The following is an 18,464-nucleotide window of genomic DNA, read 5'->3' on the forward strand; positions in this document are numbered from 1 at the left end:
GTTTCTTCAGCGGTCTGCCGGTGGAACACTGGCGGTACACCGGCGGAACGCTGGCGTTTCTTCGGCGGTTCACCGGCGTTTCTTTGGCGGTCTACTGGTGGAACACCGGCGGTACGCTGGCGTTTCTTCGGCGGTCTGCTTGTGAAACACTGGCGGTACACCGGCGGTACGCTGGCGTTTCTCCGGCGGTCTTCTGGCGTAGTCGCCGGCGGACCGCCGGATTAAAGCCGGCCAAATCTCTGGCGTTCCGCCGGCTTTCCCCGCCGGTGGACCGCCAGTGGTGCAGCTGGCGGGCCGCCGGTGGACCGCTAGCATGATGTTATCTGGGTATATATATATATATATATATATATATATATATATATATAATTGAAATCGTAGTTAGTTGGAAAATCAAGAACACTGAAAAAAACTTCCATCAGCCTCCACCAGAATTCGAACCCGGGCCTCCCGCTTTATATGCGGACACCCTTATATATATATTTACATATTAATGGATGGATGAAATGGATGGATGGATGGATGGACGGACGGACGGACGGACGGACGGACGGACGGACGGACGGACGGACGGACGGACGGACGGACGGACGGACGGACGGACGGACGGACGGACGGACGGACGGACGGACGGACGGACGGACGGACGGACGGACGGACGGACGGACGGACGGACGGACGGACGGACGGACGGACGGGCGGGTGGCCGGACAGACGGACGGACGGACGGATGGATGGACTAGTGGAACACTCGTAGTTATTACTCACAGTTTCTCGCGTTGGACGATTATCAAACAACTCTGATGATCTTCCAAAGCGTGAAACTCAGAGTGTCATGACTGTACATAGTGCACCCCTGATGCTTTGAATCTGACAATATACACAGAATTACCACTAATTGTTATAGGCATGCCAAGCCGTATTTAAGAAGTGATTGGGTAATACGCCCTCATTTACATTTATACAAAGCCAGTTTATACGCAATCACACACCTGTAGAATCACTGTGATCGAGTGGTACGGACTGTGTCACAAAATCCGGGGTTCGATTCTTTTCGTCGCCTGATGAGTCCCAAAAGGACGAAACCGGTCGTGAAGAATAATGTTTCTGGTGTGTTGATCTTTATTTATTTACTTTATACCTGTCATATCACCTTATATATACATATATATATATATATATATATATATATATATACATATATATATATATGTATATATATATATATATATATATAAATAAATATGCATAAATATACCAGTGCTCATTGCCTACCTGATAAGGTGTCCTCATATATAGCTGGAGGCCCGTATATTTCTCAATAAAACCCATCATTTCGACACCTTGGCATCTTAGCCGACCCACCCCCCCCCCCCGCCCCAGTACAATAAACTCGTCGCACCCCTGCTGAAGGGCATTTATGCTATCAAACCCCAACCGAAATTGAATACGTCACAGGAAAGCATAACAAAATATACGTTTTTTCTTTAAATTTTAGTCACCTCTACGGAAACGACATAAAGACTTTATCGCTTAAGTTGTTGATGGAACTTGATAGTGACACTTCACTGTAAGTAAAATCATCGACATACATGAGAAGGTTTATGAAATATGTTGTTGACGATAGTTATTTCCGTTACATATCTCCTGGCATTTATCAGAAGGTTTGAACAGGCATTGCAGCAGAGGTGGCAAGACAAGTAAAACTCTTTGGAACCAAATTTCAGGTTGCAGTGGGATGTGTGGTTTTAGGTTGAGGGTCAGAACAAAACTACTCATAATTTTCTTCAAAATTAATCTTCTGTGTAGTGCTTACGCAAATTCCTTTGCGCGACTGAGTGTTCCATTTTGTGAAAGTGGCAACACTAGCCTTAATTTTAAAGGGATAGCAGTGCTACATTGAGGTAAAGGTGTATGTTTCACTACCAAAATTGGAAACGGATCATTTGTGAAAGGTGAACGTTGCAGGTTTCTCACAGAAGTTGGGGCGTAACCCCTTGCTTATTCGCCTCCGTCCCGTCTTCGTTGCTCCAGAAATTGGTTTTAAATTACATCAATATTATAATTTCTAGTTTAAAGCCTATTGTTATTGCCTGTGTATTTTTGTGATACTTGTGTTCAGTTTTTTATTCGGGAGACATATTTATTTATAAGTATTCATACACGTTTCTTTCTCTAGCTACCTGAACTGTGCTTCGCTGTCTGAATTACCACGAGACTCTAATCACGAAATCATGTGAGCTACGGGTGCCTTTATTTTTTAATTGGTATACCTAAATAAATAGATAAACAAGTACTTCTGTCTGCCCATCTCTCTGCCTCTAACTCCACCTGCCTCTCTCAGCATCTCTCTGCCTCTCTCTATCGGTCTCTCTACCTCTTTATAATGGCCCAATACCTTAAGTGTGATATATCACCCTGTTACCATTCATTTAAAATTTGACAATGTGGTATTGAAATATCATCACTTACATTATAAAGGTGAAGGATTGATGATGTCGCACACTCTCAATTCACGCGGTACACAATCACATTTGGCAAGAAATTATCTTGATCTATTCAAAATTGCTATTGAGCATGATTGCAAATTGCAATGCAGTTGTGGTCACCTCCCTCAGTGAAAGTAGTATAGCGATATACACTCTCACCCATTGATGTGGTTTCAAATAAGTTTTTGGTTGGCTCCTAAAGCCTTGGTGAATATTTAACGAAACTATTGTGAACTAAATATCCAGTTAGTTAGCTACCAGTCGGTGTTTCAATTCACTCTAACGGCAACATCCATTGCAACAGAACATGTTACTTTTATTAATCAACTTGGTCAATTTCTAACATTTCTTTTAAATGTGTTTATTACTCAGGAAATGTGTTACCCCTCAGTCTTTACCTCCAATACCTATGCAAGGACCTGCGTTCTTCTTAAAGCAGATGATGGCAGAATATTTCAACGCCAGTGGGTTCTCCTGTGATGTATTCTACGAGTGCGTTCCATGTAAACCAGGTACCTTCGCTGATAGAGAACAGGATGGGTGCCATTCTTGTCCTCGAGGTGATATGTTAAATATATTACGTCGTTCTTAAGTGCTAAAAATAATAAATAAGATAACAATAATAATAATAATAATATCAACAGTGCTGTATAACGCGCGTATATCCACCCGAAAGTGTGCTCAAGGGGCGGGAGAGTAAGAGAGAAAAAAAAGCAACTACGAATGAACAAAATAAAAATTGGTAACATTGATGAATGCTTGGCGCATAAGATGAGTTTTCAGACAGTTTCTTTTAACAAAGTGAGGGAAGCACAACATCTGAATTCTAGTGGTAATCCATTCCAGAGGCGAGGAGCAGCTACTTCGAACAATCTGTCACCCCACGTATGTTTGGGCCGTTGATCTTGGAGAAAAGGCATCTTACTGGAGCAAAGACGTCTTATCGGAGTGAATGCTTGGAGCATGTCAGAGATATAAGAGGGAGCCACGCCATTGAACGATTTGTAAATAATTATCAGGAGCTTGCAAGTAATTCGGTTGAAATTAACAACAGGTTTGATTTGACAAGACCTTTTAGATAATGTAACAGTTGCTAAAGTATGTTATGCAGTATAATATTCATGTTTAGCCAGTTGCCCGTGAGATCCGAATCAGAACAACAAAAATCCCCAGACGGAAAGTAAATTGCCTTCTTTAAAGCGAGAACTTAATCTTTGTTAATTATCTGTAATTTGCTATTACAATGTAGGTGGATTTTTCCAAGACGGAATCGGACAGGTAGCCTCTGTCCGTGGGCAAATGGCATGCAAGCAATGCAACATGGGTACTTATGTAAAAGATGGTGGAGGGTCTTCAACTAAGGACTGTGAAGTCTGCCCAGAAGGTACCAATCAATCGACATTTGCCGGATATCGAGCGTGCTCTTGCAAGGAGAACTATGCACGTACAGACCGTTACGGTCCCTGCACACTCTGTCAAGAAGATGGTCTTAATTGTTCCAAAGACTACAAGGCCCTGCTTCCTGGCTTTATGTGGACCTGGGAGATTCCTGACGCAAATTTGAGCAATTATAAAAAATACATAGACAACTTGAGACAAGAGAAACGCCTCCTTGATTCTTTCACCAGCTATAATGAAACATTTCCAGTCATATTTGAATGTCCTCGACCGGAGAGTTGTGCAAATGATAATGGAACAATTGAAGGAACATGTGCAAAAGGGTACCAAGGATGGCTTTGCTTCAACTGTCAACCTAGATACTATTCAGTGCTGAACGTCTGTGTACATTGTCCGAGCTTAGCGGTACTTATACTAGAAACCTGTTCATTCGTCATTGTCTGTGTGTTGATTATGGTGTTCCTTTTATGGCAGATGAAGAACGAAGATGGCTCCCACGAGACAAGAACAATTTTAGACGTGATTATTGCTAGAATCAAAATTTTGCTCGGGTTTTATCAAGTCGTTGGAGAAATATTCACTTCGTTTCATGACATTAAATGGACTGGACCGTTGATCATCATTGGCAGTTTTATTTCATCTTTGGAGATGAACATTTTGAAGTTATTTGTAAGACCTCGATGTTACGACGATCGTTTGGTAATCAATCCAAAAATTGAATTTATCTTGGCAGTTACCATCCCAGTGGCAGTCATTCTTTTCCCCGTTGTTTTCTTTTCTGTAAAGAAAATTTACGTTATCTGCAGACAAATGATAGATACCAAAAACCTCGAAAGGTCGTTTGAAGGATTGAAGTCCAAATTGTTTACCTACGTTGTCGTGCTCCTCTTCATCATTTACCCAAGCGTATGTTCATCAATTTTCCAACTTTATCCACGTGCATGTAAAACATTTTTCCTGGATGACAACAGTCGTTACTACATTAAACGGCTCCGATCAGACCTTGATGTCGATTGCGATAACCTCGGTACATACAATGCTTTAGCCTACGTCTTCACTGTGGTATATATTATTGGGTTTCCAGCCTCCCTTCTCTATGTCCTATGGCTAAAGTGGCGAGAGCGAAATGCTCATGATGAAAAGGGTCTGAGGCAACTAGGATCAGATGAAGTTGCGAGACATGATCAAGTTCATGAAGATAACGACGATGATGATGAAGATTCTCCTCTAATCATCAATGATTCCAGGCCTACTGAAGCCGCAATGACGACGCCATGGCTTGAATTCCTTTGTGAAAATTACAAAGATGATTTCTGGTTTTGGGAGATCATTGAGCTAACCAGGAAGGTTTCTCAAACTCTCTTGATCACATTATATGGATGGGAGGACAGACTGACAGTACTCCTGACGACGTGCATATCTGTGATATTTTTGGTACTACATGCCCGATACCGACCTATGAAAAGCTCTTATGAACAGAGTCTGCAAGTAAGATATTTGATATTCTAAAATTTAACCTTAATTTTGATGTCTACTTAAAGTCATCGTGAATTCGTGTGAAATTTCTTTGAAAAGTCACAATATGGACGGATTGGAGGAAGACAAAGAATGACAGAAGCTTACTTTGGTCTTGGTTGAACACCGTAGACATGTGATATGGTTGACCATAACGTTCGGTACAATGATATATGTTATAAGATAGTAACATCTGCTATGAAATCAAACTACCGTCTTCTCCAATGCGGAAAATAATGTTAAATGTGGATTGTGGTGATTGCATGACCGTAAGAACATCCGACCAACGCTTTGCGTTTATGTTACAAAAGTAACCATCAGTATCAAACTGCATTTGATATGCTTTAATGCTCTCCTTATATTCATCTTCCAACAGATGTTGTCCTTGGCGGTGATTTTTATCAACGTTCTAGTGGCTGCGAATAAAATTCCCGATACTTACGAGGATCCAGTTTCAATTGTGCTGATTCTTTTGAACGTCTTGGTGCTGGTGATAATCACAGGTGATACTAATTCGATAGATCCCTAATTTAAAGATTAGGGAGCTTGAGATTGTTCTTGAATCACATGTTGCCGTAATTGAATTCTGAAAATGCTCAAGACAGGTATACTTTTTTATTTACTTTTATGTTCTAAGTTACCCATCGAAACAAAGCTAACATAAAATACATTCTTTAGTTGATTCTTTATGACATTTAGGTCGACAAATGGATTAACATTACGCATGCAGTCATCATTGTGTGTTATTCCTATTCTCTCCTTTATCTATGTTTCAGGTGAAGTTTTGTGTACAGTTATTCTGCATATAAAGAATGCTGGTTTGGTAAAAATCCTTAATACTGTTCGAGGAGCCAACATTTTTCCATGGCGTAAGAAGAAATCATATGAAAGAAGACGGACAAGCCCAAACCCAGAGTAGTTATCTTAAGGATAACACGCCATGCAGAGTGACGTAGGCAGAATTGCTCGCATTTGCTTTTACCATTACCTTCCAAGTATACTAAGATATGCACCTGAACAATTTTTCACCCAAAAAGCCAAAAAGATCACACACAAAAAAAAAAACCTTTTGACAAATCTGCATTGTCGGCTGTACAGATTCTATTATGTAAATAATGGCAGAATTTTATGGAGTTTCTATACGTTCAATATATAAGTATATATATCCACATGTACTTCTAAAGAAAATATTATTAGACAAAAACAGAGAAGTAAGTTATGGCTCATAATTGACAAATAAGGAGTACTGTTTTAGAAATTATATCGTAATTTTTGCCCCCCCCCCCCCTCTTTGGGATCTTCGTCAGTAATTCTTGGCAGTGGAATGAAAAGTACAAAATGAAACATAATGAAGGAATGACGCCATATAAGTGTAAGTGGTATTGGTGGATTTAGTACTAAAGAGCGGATTAAGGAGCAAAGAATAGGAAGAACGGATTAATGTGTTAGTAAAACTGATAGTTGTTAATGGGTCCCAAGTTTTTGCTGAGGCCGATGATGTGAGACTTAATACCAAAGATCCATGCGATTTCTTTCAGTTTACCTTCAAACTTTGATTTGAAATTCAAGGCAATTAGAATACATTTAGGTTTTTGACAGAATGTCTATTAAGATTGAAATGATCAGAAAAGGTGGAATCCTGCTAATTAATCACGAAGATGATTTCTTGTGAATATTCAAGCGTAAGCGGAACCAAGAGCCTGTTTCACCTACATTATTGCCCTCTCTACAAAGAATACATTAGAATATATAAATGAGATAACAAGAGAGGGAAGGGACTCTTAGACCATAGTCAATATTGTGATTTTTTTATCACAGTATCCGGGGTAACATAGGGGGCATATTTGGCACAGAGGTTTTCCGCTACAGATATAACCTGCGGAGGTGGACACTGGGTAAGAATGTCTGGAGGATGTGAATAGAAATCTAAGGTGGGGGGCTGACGAAAACTTAGCATGGGTGGGGGGGGGCTTACATGCTTTTCCTACAGACTGGCCGTCTTTGAATGAAGCAAAATCATATCTGAAAGAGTAAAGTATTTCATGAGGGGGTTGTAATTAGGCACAAACGGAATACTTGTGTTAGGATTTAGGACTTGTATTTCTGCTTTCATCTATTTGCCTTCTCATATACATTTATTTGGGGTGTGTGAGAAGGGGGTGGGGGTAGGATGTTGTTCCTTTGAAAGTTTACCTCGAATTTCTTACTTCTCCATATGTTTATTTTGCTAGTTGTATCTATAGTTTTACCTGTTAAATCCAATTTTCTTATTGGGAAGTTTGGTATGGTACCGTCTAGTTTGTAAATGTTCATTATTCGTATACTATTGCTCTTCTATTTTTCTTTCTCATTCGCTCTCACTATTTGGGAAGCCATTTTATTTTGTACACGAACACAAATCAAGGGCGTAGGAACTGGGGGCTGGGGGGCGCCAGCCCCCCCCCAGTGAAAAATGTGGAGGGGCGGAAGTATCATTCCGCCCCCCGCTTCGCAAGTCAGAAAACCCCTTTTCATTTCCAAATGAGAAAAAAAATCATTTGGAGCACCAAATTGCATCTAAGTCCAGGTGAAAATACAAAATTAAGTTTACAAAATGGAGTGGGTGTTGAAGTGTGCTATATTGCACCAAATTGCATCTGGGGCTACTTGGAAATCGACAAAAAATTCAAAGGGGATAGGGACACCCCCTCCCCTTAGACCCATAGACGTACGAGGCGGGGGCAGACTGCCCCCTTAATTTCCAGAGGACAAGAAATTCGGGCAAAAGTCCTGAAAAACTCGGGCAGCCTAAGAGGAGATTTTTTTTTTCCATAAATATGCAGTAGCTTGCCCGGATCTTTTTCAAATTTTTGCCCGACAATTCCATGTTTACTTTATTTAGCATCATGATGCCCGAATATTTCCGTGTAACACAACCGTAAGCGCAGATCATCTGGGCTACCACGCTTTTTGCACGATCATTTTTTTCTAACTAGTCAACTGTACACCTGACATGAGTGTATATAAGAAACATTTTCCCTTTTTCATGGATGGTAAGGGGGTGGGGGAGGGGTGCCTACAAGCCTAGAAGTACAGGTTTATCATATTCTTTCTTATATTTTATCCTTTTTTTGTGAGACAAATTGCAGTCTCACCTGACACAGCGACATTATCCCGCCTACGTGTCGTTGAACAATATATGTTTTTTCTGGAGGTAGCTGAGTACTGTGTTAAAATAATAAATACGGTAATTAAAAAGGAGCTTAAAAACTATACTGTCCAATTTTTCCCCTTCAAAGTGATGTTACCATTTTTCTTCTTCTAATTTACCAAATTTTTGGGGAAGTGTAAATTTCTAAAACGTGAGGTAATAAAATAAAAAATGTTTTGATGCAACTTGCAAGACCTCAGAAGTGCAATTTCCTGCAATCTGAGAGGCAGTTTTTACCAAAAATTTTCTTGTACGCTACGCCCCAACCGATGGTGGCGCTCCGCTTAGATAGTGTCACGGGAACTTTCGGACACAAAAATTTCTGCCCCCCCAAACTGAAATGGTCCCATACGCCTATGCTAAGACCACTCCCCAGACCGCCCATCAGTCTTCAGCCCCCCCCCCCCACTCAAAAGTACCTTCCTACGCCACTGACACAAATTAAATTGTAAACGCCACGATTTGAATTTAGATTAGAGCTTAGGTTTTTTTTTACAACGATTGGTGAAACTTTTTATTCCATTTGAAAGGAAAATATCTAACTTTGCATTAAATGATAATGAACGGAACTACAAAATGTTAACTGCTTAAATTGACTGAAAAGGGTCTTCTATTAAAAGTTATTTTCTATAATACACTGATTATGTTCTATTTGCAATGTTCAAGTGTTGCAATTTTGTCGCATAATATGGCACTTGATATTCTTTTGCATCTAACTTTAACATTTTCCACACTTTTTGATTTTATTGCTAAATATATTAAGCTTAAATATTACCTGTTCAAAAGATACACGTTTTGTATACGATATTACAGCCCACGCAAGCACAACTTATCCTTTTCATTTGTTGTTTTTTAAGTAATTTTAGTCATCTTTTTCCACCTATCTATATGACTTACAAAGCTTGATTCACTGTTAGAGATAGCTAGAGAATACGCATGAGACAGCTGAGTACATTACAGCCTGTTGCTGCACACAACTTTTTCTTTCTATATAAGTCTATATAAGTTCTTTCTGTATAACAGAAACTGAGAAAAACTGTTTATACATATATACAGAAAACAAGATTGCTTAAAGGTAACACACTAACAATACAACCTGATTAACCTTACAATAGTCTCAAGCAGAGATGTAACAAAATACACTTAACTGATCCACAAACCGCATTCCTTCTTACTACATATAATAGAGCTAGAAACTTAAAGGTATATACAGTTTTAACATAATATGAGACTACACTAATCAACATTTACATTGTACAACGTTATTTTGTTATTATTTTAGTGTTTTTCAAAGTTACACTCAAAAGGTGATCCTGAGACAGTGAACTTTGAAGAATGACACATCATAATAAAACAGACAGACTAAGAAATGGAAAAGGACTTACCGCTCAGTTGTTGTTATTACAAAAGTAGTTCCCTTATTTAAGAGAAGGAATCGGTTAACATTTCTTGGGATGTATTTACAAACAACCATTGGGAAGCGACAAAATCACAACAAATATCTCTAGTCTCGATCTTAAAGCAGGAAACATTTTACAGATCGCCCATAAATTTAGGTCAAAATCGCTGTTTTACTACACTCTAACAAATATCAATTGTGTATTCAGTGCCAACATTATAATATTTGTTGTGTTTAATCCAATACTATTTTCTAAGTTGAAACAAACTCCACAGTATATGAGGACGGACGGAAATTAATCATCATCCATCGGAACCGAACTTTCTCTGTGTATCTACTTCTAGCTTATTATTCTGAGAATAAACGGGAATCATCAAGACACACCGTCCTTGTAGCCGTTACAGTTTTAATCCGTCCATGAAATATCTACCTTTGTGCCATGCATCTATTAGTAGCCTGAAAATCAAATGTAACCATATCTGAACATGGATTGCTGGTTCTGCTTTCAATAACGAGAAACGTACGCCCCCCCCCCCACCCCTAAATGTCTCAAACAGTCATAATTTCCGTGACGTACGTTCAGTGCTAGAATTTTCGTAGGCTTTATAGACATATGCTAGCAAAAAATTGAGGGTACCTCGTGCCTGTTTAATATGCATGATTCCCAAGGATTATGCTTTTTTGAAGTTTATGGAGTGGTGTGTTAGCTCAGTGGTTAACGCCAGTGCCTTTCAATCATAAGGTCCCGAGTTCGAGTCACTCCAAGATTAATGTATGTCGCCCAGTTACAGAGTTGTTGACAATGGACAATTCATAATCATGGACGTTAAAATATGGATCTAAGAGATTGACTTCGGTCAGCTTGCGGCTTTGATAAGCCAATGATGGCTTCTTTGCGAGTTCCTGCTTGCAGGAGGATCTAAACTATACATACGTTCTTAGTAATGTCCTCTGGCAGAAAAATGCAAGTGCCACTTTATCCAATGGCAAACGACAAAATCGACTTACATTATCCCGACGTACTAAACAGCCTTAATTTCAAGACATTTAAGTAGAGATAGCCTTCCTCAGCTGTGTTATTTGAACTTATAACAAAATAAGAGTGTCAATCCTGGCAATATTTTAGTTTCATGTACCTGAAACGCCTTAGAGTAGGCCTATCCCGGAGGGTGTCTAATACTATTTGGTAATAAAGACAATATTAAAATATATTATAAACTATATTTTAGCTTTACTAAAACTTAACTATAGGCTACGACATCGTCAACTTATTTACAACTTGTGAAGAAAAGTTTACAACAAGGGATATACACTCAATTGCATATATTGCGCCTAATAAGAAGTAGTTATTGCGTAAGCACTGCCCCCTCCATTGGTCTTGATGTCACTAATATAATTGCTTGTTACGTTGTTCTTACATACTATTTAGGGTTGTATTTTAGTTGACATTCGTTTTGGTACTCACTTCCTATTTTCAAAGCTATATTGTTCTTTCTCCCATTTGTGGGAGGGGGGGGGGATATTAACCACTTTGAGTGTTTGGACCAATCAATATTTATATTTATAACAAAGATTCAGTTGTTCCCTTCTTGCTGCAAAAGTGCTCAATACATAGAAGTAGAGCAAGTGCATAATATAGTATACATTTATGGTAACTTACAGCATGTTGTTACTCGATTTCACGCCTGTACAGCAATCACCAGGCAAATGGACGCAAATAATCGTGTGAACTTATTTCTTCCTAACACGGCTGGCTGGTATTCTTACCATGGCGACACTTTGAGTTGTCTCAGTGGTTGCATGGCCCCGATTCGCATTTGTATGTGTTTGATTCCTTTGATATCTCCCACTCAGAAGGGGAATTTGCCACAGCAGAAGCTGGGTAGAAAATATAAGCTGGCAATCGTACGTACAAAGGACAGTATAAAAAAAAACCTAGCTCAGCTTAACTATGCTGCATTTAGAGAATGTCTGGATCTCGATCGAGGGAGTGAGTGATATGAAGTAAACAGCCAATGTTTGGTGTTTGCAGAGCTTTTCAACAAAAGAAGCCCTTCTTCCGAGCATGATCACCAACGGGGACAGGGAGTAACATGAATCGGAATTTTTCATAGAGTTTCTGCATGGCAGGAAAGTCAATGCGACTTACTGATTTCTGCTCGATTAGCTGAAGTTTTGGGAAACTTTCATTATTTTTAAATCCGATTCCGTCGTTGATTCAAAGGAATTGTGTTGACTTATCTGAGACGGCAGGTCGTATCTGATGATTAAAACCGAACGGTGCCTTGGTTTTTAGATTAAGTTCCTAGACATTTTCTTTTCCTTTGCTATATTTGTCTGTCTTCCAAGAATCGTTTTGGTCAATGGCAATAACAAGTCATATCTCAATGGAATGATTTGGGAGATTGAAGTGATTTGCAAAGGTCGATTGATCTTGTTTGCTTTGATGGCCGATCTATGTTCAGTCATTCTTATTCGTAACGTGTTTGTCGACTCTCCAGCGTATTGTAAGTTGCCAATATTGCAGTAGATGAGGTAAATGACGTTTTTTTTTTGAGAGGAAGTTTATTTGATACCGGAATCGGAACGTGCCTGTACTTTGGTTGGTCTGAAAGGCCCAAGCATAGAATCGACAAGTAAGCACGTCTTGCAATTTTGTGTACAGGACGATGATCCTGGATTTTTTTATTTTTTTGCCCCCGATGAGGTTTCATCCTAAGAAGATGCCCTTACTAACATGTCCCGTATACATGGTTTCTGGGTCTTTAAATGAAATGACAGGTGGTTCTGAGAAAACTGATTTCATACGGTCGGTTCTTTGAAGTATGTGAAAGTTCTTCTGAATGATATTTGCCAGTGGTGGGAGACCAAGGTGGAATTCAGTAACCAATGTTACCCTTTTGGAACTGGTTTGCGATAACCTCGCCACATATCATATGCCTTCGAATACGTCCGTACGGTAAAGTATACGTTATTCCGTTTCCAGCATTCGTCTCTTTCTGTGGAAGAATTGTCATTAACAATTACCGCACAATGAGGAAGTTGCTGGACATGATCAACTACAAGAAGACGTCGGCAACGACGATGCAGATATCTCCACTTAGCATCAACAAGTCCTTGTCCATTGAAAAAGCAATGACCAAAAAATGGCTGAATTTGATTCTGAAAATTACAAAGATGATGACAGGATTTGGGAGATCATTGAGTTGACTTGAATAGTTGCGTGATATCATTGTATGGACGGGAAGATCTATTGACAAGTCATCTTTTTACAAGGTGCACATCGGTGGTGTTTTGGGTACTGCATGCTCGATTCAGGCCTATGAATAGTTCTTATGAACAACAACTGCAACTAAGAATTGATTTTCATCGTCTCGTGATATTTATAGAACCCATTATTCCATTTCACACCAATAACTCCTAAGGCGTCATTTAACCTTTTTTCAAGCCACGTGAATCCAGATTACTTAATACAATGTTCATGGTGTAAGTGTGAGCGCGTCGCTCTGTGATGTTTTGACCGTTGACAATCATTACTCGATGCGGGACATTCCGGTGGTTACAGTTGATACTCAAATGGCTTCAAATGTTCTGCTTCTTTAGTTACAACCCACATCCTCTTAGTTTTTACATGGCAAAGATATGGATATTTCAAATTTGGGAATATTATTAATGAATCAAGAAACATAAGAGTGAATGATATCATCCTCATGGTAATTAAACTGTTACGTTTATGATTTCTTTTAAAACATTTAAGTCATTTGTCTACGGAGGAAAATGTTAGTTATAGAAAGAATCTTCAAACTTATATAAATAACAATACACATATAATAGGAAAGTAAGGTATTTTAGAACATATGTCATTATGGCAACACAGATCACCTAAAGCGTAAAGAAAGGTTTACAATCAAATCAACAATATCTCGAGATAGGGACAATGGACTAAGATGGGCGTTTCAACAAACAGGTGAACTAATTTTGTATTTAATATTAGTGTTATATTGTCTGTCACCTGCACGGGATCCTTTTACGTCTATACTGCTTTACGACTGCAGCGTTTACGTTGCTTTCTGCTGCAGTAATATGAACTAAAATCGTTTTATTTGATGTTAACAGATATCGCCTATCAACGGCGACCTATAAGCTTGGATGAATTATTATCATTTATCAATTATTCCGGAAAGTTTTTCTGAGTTTCTGGATAGGTAATCATTTGTATAATGTATTATTGCGGTAAGTCATTGCTAAGAATCATCAAAAAGTACAACCGTGTACATCGACCACTTTCATAAGTTTTATGACATCAAATGTGACATAGTTTCATACGAAATTACAGTAAACTCATGTCTAATTAATGAAATTTATGTCGATCATCTATTGATGAGGTTATAAAAGTTCAAATTGTCTCATTGCTCCGAAAAGATGCTGTCTTTGACAGTAATTTTTATCAACGTCATTGTAGCTGCGAATGAGATTCCTAGTTCTTGCGGAGATCCAGTTTCAATTGTCTTGATTATTTGGAACGTCCTGGTGCTGGTAATAACCTTAGGTAAGATAAAAAAGGCAGCTTTCACAAACCCATAACTGGAATTGTGATACAGAATGAATGTAGGATCCATTTTGTTGGAACTGTTTTTATCGAGGTAACTTTGTGGTTGGCCACTGAGAGTCGGAGGTCACACTGCCACACGTCGTTCATTCCCCCCCCCCCGCCCTTCCCCTCGGTTTATCCCCGCTCCACCGTCCCTTCAGTTACTTAGACAAATACCCAAGAAGGGATTCTCCGAGGGGACATTTCAATTTGTTTTGCAGAGAATTCATAATGACAACGAGGTCGACATCTCTGCCTGAGAAGCTGTTGTTGTGATTAGTTTTAATTGGTCATGCATGTCAGTTAGGGGTTGAACATAACTATACAAACAAAATTAAGAACTCCAAGTCAACTCTTTGCCTTCATATTTCTTCTTGGGGGACGGGATCAATAGGTAGCTGTGGGTTGCTTCGTTTGCATTCCTCGTGTTTTCTTTTCTTCACTTACTATTGTTCTTCAGGGAATGTCATGCCAAACATGCCAAGGTTTTTCAGCATACGTCCTCTTCATAACATTACAACTATTTTAATGTCTAAACTGCATGTTCTCTAATTTGTATTCCTGTTGCGAGAAAGCAATAACGAATGAATAAATGAAAATGCTGCATGAGTTAATACTTTGCATTATCTGTGTTTCAGGAGAAATCTTGGTTATAGCTATCCTCCATGTAAAGCTTGCTGGTCTGATCAAATATTGGTGCTGCTAGAAGATCAATGGATGGTGACGTATAAGACTGGAGACATCGGAAGAAATTGAGGACAATTAAAACTACTCCAACTTAATGTACCAAAGACGAAACGCTTTTAGATAACACAACATACTTGTTTATTGATGCCCATGTTCCAAAGGCTCTCTTGTATTTGTACAGTAGTACTAACAGGACTTAAAACCTCCTACATTGATCATCTTTTTTCTATTCATATTTTCAAGGTGAAATTCTAACAGTGTTGAAACTGATACCCATGCCAACATTAAGTCAACAAGAGGGGCATTAAAATTCTGAGTGGCTTTTCAACTCTGTAGAAGAAATAAACACAGCGTTTCCTGGTTTAAGATTATTGCAAAGTCTGTTATTGTAGACGCCCAATAATGTGCTGAACGGTGGTCAAGACACACGATGAAGTTCAGCGAAGGAAAATGAAAGAGCCGACTTGACTCTGCAAACCTGAACAATTGTCGGAAATGGTAGGCGCACAAGTACCTCTATTTTGAAGGAAACAGATAAGGTTGAATTTCCAGAGCAGGAAGGATTGACTTCCTTCCAACCAAGTATAAAGTTATGATTACTCTCTAGGAACATATCAAAAATAACTGCCAATAATCTTATAACCGCATGTTGCTACCATTTCAGAGCCTTGAATAGATATTCACATTCTTCTGCTGAAGTCCAGTTAAGAATTGCAGATTTGAAAATTGTTGGTAATAAATATCAAAATTAAACTTTCTTCACACAGCCAATCTAATTTAGTGCCAATCTTATTTCAAAATAATTCAGTTCAAAGATAATTGCCCGTATATATATAGTTCAAAACAATTACACGTTGTTCCAGCTCATAATCATCAGAAGTAACTTCCCTACAGCCATAGCTTTAACATTTCCCACTCAAGTTGAGGATTATAGTTCCTGTTTCCTGATCAAACAGTCGTTTTGAAATCGTCGTTTACAAGAATAATGCGTGCTATTTTTAAATATTCAGTTATCAATCTGACATTCGTTGGCTATATTAAAATTATTATTCATAGTTCAGACTTGGCCTTTTGACTTGGCGGAGGTCGATGTTCATAGCAGACTGCCGATCATTTCGTTATGATTGTATATTAAACCGTTAGACGATGTTTTTATATCAGACTTTCATATAGCTTCTACAGAAGCCTTGGAATTTTGTTTTTATCGTCACCTTCGATTAGAGAAAGACACATGGTATTTTGGAGCCGAAATTACACTGCGCCGTTGCAACAGATATAAAGTTAACGAATTATTTAAAATATTTACCGTTTACATCACAGCAACAGAGTTTCGAATACTGCAAATATGATGGTCCACTCACCTGGTATGTACATAGTATTATTTTTTATTTAAGCTTTGGCCAAAATTTCTTCATTCTTGAGGCGGAGGAAGAGGGAAAGGTTGGGCTTGCGAGCAGGATCAGGAACAAGCCTCGAAGGGGCAAGATATTTCACTTCGATTTGAGAAAGCAAATCGCAAAATCACTCAAAGCTTCCCGATAACATGAGACCTCTGCGTTCTATATATCGTACCACAAGCTATAGTATTTTTAGTATTTTAACAACACGGTACCGTTCTTTTAGTTACCAGGCCTATATCGTTTTAATTTTTTTTAAAGGCCACTTTCTAAATAGTATTGTTAATTTCCCCACAGACTTCTCTTTTAACTATACAAAGTGCACCGTTTCATTGTCAAATTGAAGAAGGGTACTTTTCAGTAACAAAGTGAGAAACAATTAATTTATTAAAAGGGCCACTTTTGAGGGTTTTCCAAAACTGGAGGGCGGACTCGTTACAGAAACTGCCCCCTCCACCCTGATAGTTTTATGCTATCCTAATATTTAATCATTTTGCCATCGGTAAATTGTATTAGCACGTGCTGCAACGTTTTCTTCAATTCTCGATTTATATCAATATGTATTTTAAGGGATTAAATTAAACACACACTGAGCGGAATCAATATATAAGGTAGCCACGAACGTGTATTATGTATGTGATCAACAGATGCTTGGTAGAAAAATGTCAAGAATTTTCAATATATTATCGTTGTCTGCGATGATTGTATAATAACTGTGCACGACGGTTGGTAAGCTTGAGAACAAACTTGCATTAGTTGAAATTATAAAGTTGACTTATTCCATCTCATCGTCATTTCTCTTTAGAATAAAGTTCTCCTAAATATGGGATCGAGTTAGGCTAACGGGCCCGGGGGCACAATGCAAGTGCAAGTGAAGGCACTCGGTTTGTCCCTCAATATACTCACGATAAAATTCAAGTTACCTAGATCCTCAGTAGAGGCAAATTGATGAACATTATTGAAATAAAATGCAAAAGTGTCCCTTTCAGTATACATTATGAAGAAGAAACAGAAGTAAGAGGTTCCGTTTCTAAATTGTTGTCTATATCCATTAAAACAATATTGATATGAGATTCCGTTTATAGGCTTGATTAAAATACTCCTATGTGTGTGATCCATGTACTCCTATGTGTGATTCAAATACCTATGTGTGATTCATATACTCCTTGTGGATGCAACTGTCTACCAAATCAAAGATGAGTCGAGTTTACTTCGCTCCAATATCAACGGTCGTCTTTCGTTGTATTTCTTGTTTTCCTTCAATTGATTGTGTTTATATTGTTCTTGTTCTTTACTTTTGACAATAACCCCTGTTTTGCCCTTTTTGGCATTTTATAGGTCGTTTGCTGGTCCGATCACTTAGAATGACGTTCTTGGCAGTCGTCATGGTTTCTGGTATTTGTGTGATATGTTCATCAACTAAGATCAGTCTTAATACTGATACGACGAATAGGAAAGGTAATTATCATAATACTAGGTTAGCTGTGTCTATGTAGATAAATGGATAAAATGACTGACCTGTCTTTTCGAAACAATGTATAGTAAATGTTCACCTTACAATACAACAATACAAGATAACCTTTAAAAACACCTGAACAGCTCTTGTTCAGTGAAACCAACTAGCGAAATTCCTGGTCTTGTTATGCTTAGTGCCCTAATACCGTTAGAAATGAACGATTGGGAGACACGGGTGACTCTCTAAATGTTCCCTTACTCCCAGGCTTACCTCATCAGCTAATTTGTGTCATAAAGGTGCATTAGCACTGTATACGTTTCAAGGTTTATCTTTATTCCTTGC

The 18,464-nt window shown here is 38.6% G+C and overlaps 2 protein-coding genes across 7 annotated transcripts in view; both read left to right on the forward strand.

The window, feature by feature from the left end:
- LOC139966179 (uncharacterized) overlaps positions 1-8,642 on the forward strand; it is a 32,568-nt gene extending 23,926 nt beyond the window's left edge. For all 5 annotated transcript variants that reach the window (XM_071968950.1, XM_071968947.1, XM_071968951.1 and 2 more), the window contains 6 exons: positions 1,499-1,570; positions 2,180-2,236; positions 2,862-3,049; positions 3,739-5,375; positions 5,779-5,905; positions 6,179-8,642. In XM_071968950.1, the coding sequence (XP_071825051.1) occupies positions 1,499-1,570; positions 2,180-2,236; positions 2,862-3,049; positions 3,739-5,375; positions 5,779-5,905; positions 6,179-6,321 (2,224 nt within the window). In that variant the 3' untranslated portion in view covers positions 6,322-8,642. The remainder of the gene's footprint in view (positions 1-1,498; positions 1,571-2,179; positions 2,237-2,861; positions 3,050-3,738; positions 5,376-5,778; positions 5,906-6,178) is intronic.
- Positions 8,643-15,984: 7,342 nt separating this feature from the next.
- Positions 15,985-18,464, forward strand: part of LOC139966182 (uncharacterized) — a 40,220-nt gene continuing 37,740 nt past the window's right edge. Inside the window, exons 1-2 of one of the 2 annotated variants that reach the window (XM_071968961.1) lie at positions 15,985-16,633; positions 18,005-18,124. In XM_071968961.1, coding sequence (XP_071825062.1) covers positions 16,615-16,633; positions 18,005-18,124 — 139 coding nt within the window. In that variant the 5' untranslated portion in view covers positions 15,985-16,614. The remainder of the gene's footprint in view (positions 16,634-18,004; positions 18,125-18,464) is intronic. The other variant, XM_071968960.1, reaches the window with a different exon arrangement.

This window comes from Apostichopus japonicus, chromosome 4, assembly GCF_037975245.1.
Source record: "Apostichopus japonicus isolate 1M-3 chromosome 4, ASM3797524v1, whole genome shotgun sequence".
Taxonomy (NCBI): Eukaryota; Metazoa; Echinodermata; class Holothuroidea; order Aspidochirotida; family Stichopodidae; genus Apostichopus; species Apostichopus japonicus.